The sequence below is a fragment of the Trypanosoma cruzi genome, genomic scaffold, assembly GCF_000209065.1.
Source record: "Trypanosoma cruzi strain CL Brener 1047053516787 genomic scaffold, whole genome shotgun sequence".
Lineage (NCBI taxonomy): Eukaryota > Euglenozoa > Kinetoplastea > Trypanosomatida > Trypanosomatidae > Trypanosoma > Trypanosoma cruzi.
Window position 1 is genome coordinate 136462 of NW_001849459.1, and position 2271 is coordinate 138732.

The 2271-nt window shown below is 44.3% G+C and overlaps 1 protein-coding gene across 1 annotated transcript, besides 4 other annotated features; it reads left to right on the forward strand.

Moving 5' to 3' along the window:
• On the forward strand, positions 1 to 1325 carry Tc00.1047053458241.10 (hypothetical protein, conserved; the record flags this gene model as incomplete). The annotated part of the gene is made up of 1 exon (XM_797576.1): positions 1 to 1325. A coding segment is annotated over one exon (1325 nt), but the record flags the coding sequence as incomplete, so codon positions are not given.
• Positions 1 to 2271: a sequence feature (heterozygous, non-Esmeraldo-like haplotype).
• Positions 1472 to 1499: a microsatellite.
• Positions 1792 to 1812: a microsatellite.
• Positions 2246 to 2271: a microsatellite.

Below are 2271 nucleotides of genomic sequence, written 5' to 3' on the forward strand. Positions count from 1 at the left end.
AGAGAAGCAGATTAAATACGCTACAGAAAACGCAGCAAGATCACAATGCAATGCCAATACCAACAGATAATATTTTACCGTTTTCACAAATGGCTTATACCGAACTCACAGTGAACGCTGCTGTGGACATTAGTCCAGCTCTTTTGACTTCTTTTCTTTCTTACACGGAGGAGTTGATCAAAACGGCAGGTACGAAATCTTCAACGCTTCGAGAAGAGGAAGAAGAGCGTTGCCATGTAGTTTCCGGAACTATGGACTTTGTCAAGGTGCGATTGTTTCCCTTGGAAAACTGTTTTTTGTTTTACACAGGAAAGGATTTGTTGCATCAGCCCAACACGTCCTCCGTGGTGCTATCATGGTTTTTGCAGCGTCACCACGAACTTGCCGCAACCATGATGTCGATGGGATTTAGTTTTCTTCTTGCTCTTGAGGAGCATCGGTTCTCGTGGAAAAAGGCGGCGGAGGTGCCACTGACGGCGTTGCAGTTACTATCCAACTACGCTCACACAGTGACATTCCGGGATGGGGTGAATGAATTTGAAACCCTCAGTGCACGCCAACATCTTTTTCTTATGGCCGCTTGTCTTCTTGTGTGTTGGAAGTATGCGGACATTGATGCCACCGCCGTCGTACTGCTTCAAATTCTTGATAGCACCTTCTTCCACCATCATCGTGTGCTTAATGTAAGAGATATCATTCAGGTGGAGTCAGTTGTTCTCAGAGTATGTGGGTTTTGCATAGAGGAACCCCGCTGGTGGGCAGTTGCCATTCAACTTCTTTCTGAATCTCTTGCTGAGGAAGAAGAGCAAATGATGCTGGGCGACGAGGAGGGGTGGGAGCGGCAGAAGGATGTGCAAGTGGGGTGGCCACTTTCTTTTAATGAGAACGAGCCTCGGTGTCGTTATGAGACCAGTTTGGAGCAACTTCTACTGGCCTGCGAACGCGTTTTATTGTTTTTAATGGATGCCGCTGCCGGGGATGGTGAAAGCACGGCTGAGCAAGACGGATGTGCAGGAGGTGCTGGTCAATCTTTTCAGACACGTGGTGTGGTCCGAAGTTGGATGGAGTCACATCCCCTTTTTGGCGTTGCCCTTGCCGTCTGTTGTGGTGCGGTGAATTTGGATTGGGCGGCATCCCACATTGGCCCAACGGGCAATACACACCACAAGATGACAAACAACAACACCGGTGGAGTTTTTGAGCAGCGACATGTCGTCTTCGCCTGCGGCATACGGAGCGTCATTCGGGATGCGGATGAGGCGGCACAGCGAGAGTTGTACAGAATGGTGACATTACTGAAGGAAGTGTTGCACCAATTTTTTTGAGACAAGAGACAAGCGATTGAGTTCGTGCTTTGCCTTCTTACACGCAGAAAACCTCTTTTTTTTAAATTTCTTTCTCCCCTCTCTCTCTCTGTGTGTTATTTTAATCAAAAGATGAAAGTAATGGCAATAATGGCGCCAGTGTGTGTGTGGTGGTGGTGGTGGTGGCAGTGGTGGGGCGGAATAGGATGCAACGATTGGTGAGGGGGGAGAAGGAAACACTTTGAAAGCTCTATGCTTGTTGTTGTTGTTGTTGCTTCCCACCTCTTTTCGTGGCCTCCTTTTTTTTTTTTTTTGTGTGTGTGTGTGTGTGTTTACCTGCTCTGTTTTTGCCTCCAACAGCACCTTTTATTATTATTATTATTTGCTCCTAAATATTTATCTTTTTGTGTTTGTTTCTACACACCTTGCACATTTGTTTTTATTAAGCCTTCCAAATGTATATGTATATACACATATGTCTATTACATCTCTCTCTCTCTCTCTCTCTTTTGATCTGATCCCCATTTTTCGTGGTTTATTGTTTCATTTTTTTTTTTCTTTCTTTGTGTGTGTGTGGCTGTGGCTGTGGCTGTGGATATATTTATACGAGCAATGGGTATTAATGGTGTTAATGCATGGGCCCCCCCCCCCGCTCTGTTGGAGTGTACATGTGATCTTCTGTGTGCTATCTGGCGAGTGGAGAAGGGAGGGGATGGTTGTTCTAACGGTTTTTTCTTTTTTCCTTTTTTCCTTTATCATTTTATGTATGCGTATTTTATTGGATTTTATTTATCTATCAAAATACGATCTATTTTTATCTGCCCACTTGTTATTGTTATTATTATAATATACTTTACATGCACACATGCATTATTTATGTTTGTGTTTATTTCATTTTTCATTTATTTTATTTTTATTTGGTTTATTTGTGGGACGGATGAGGGAGGGGAGGGGAGGGGAGGGGAGG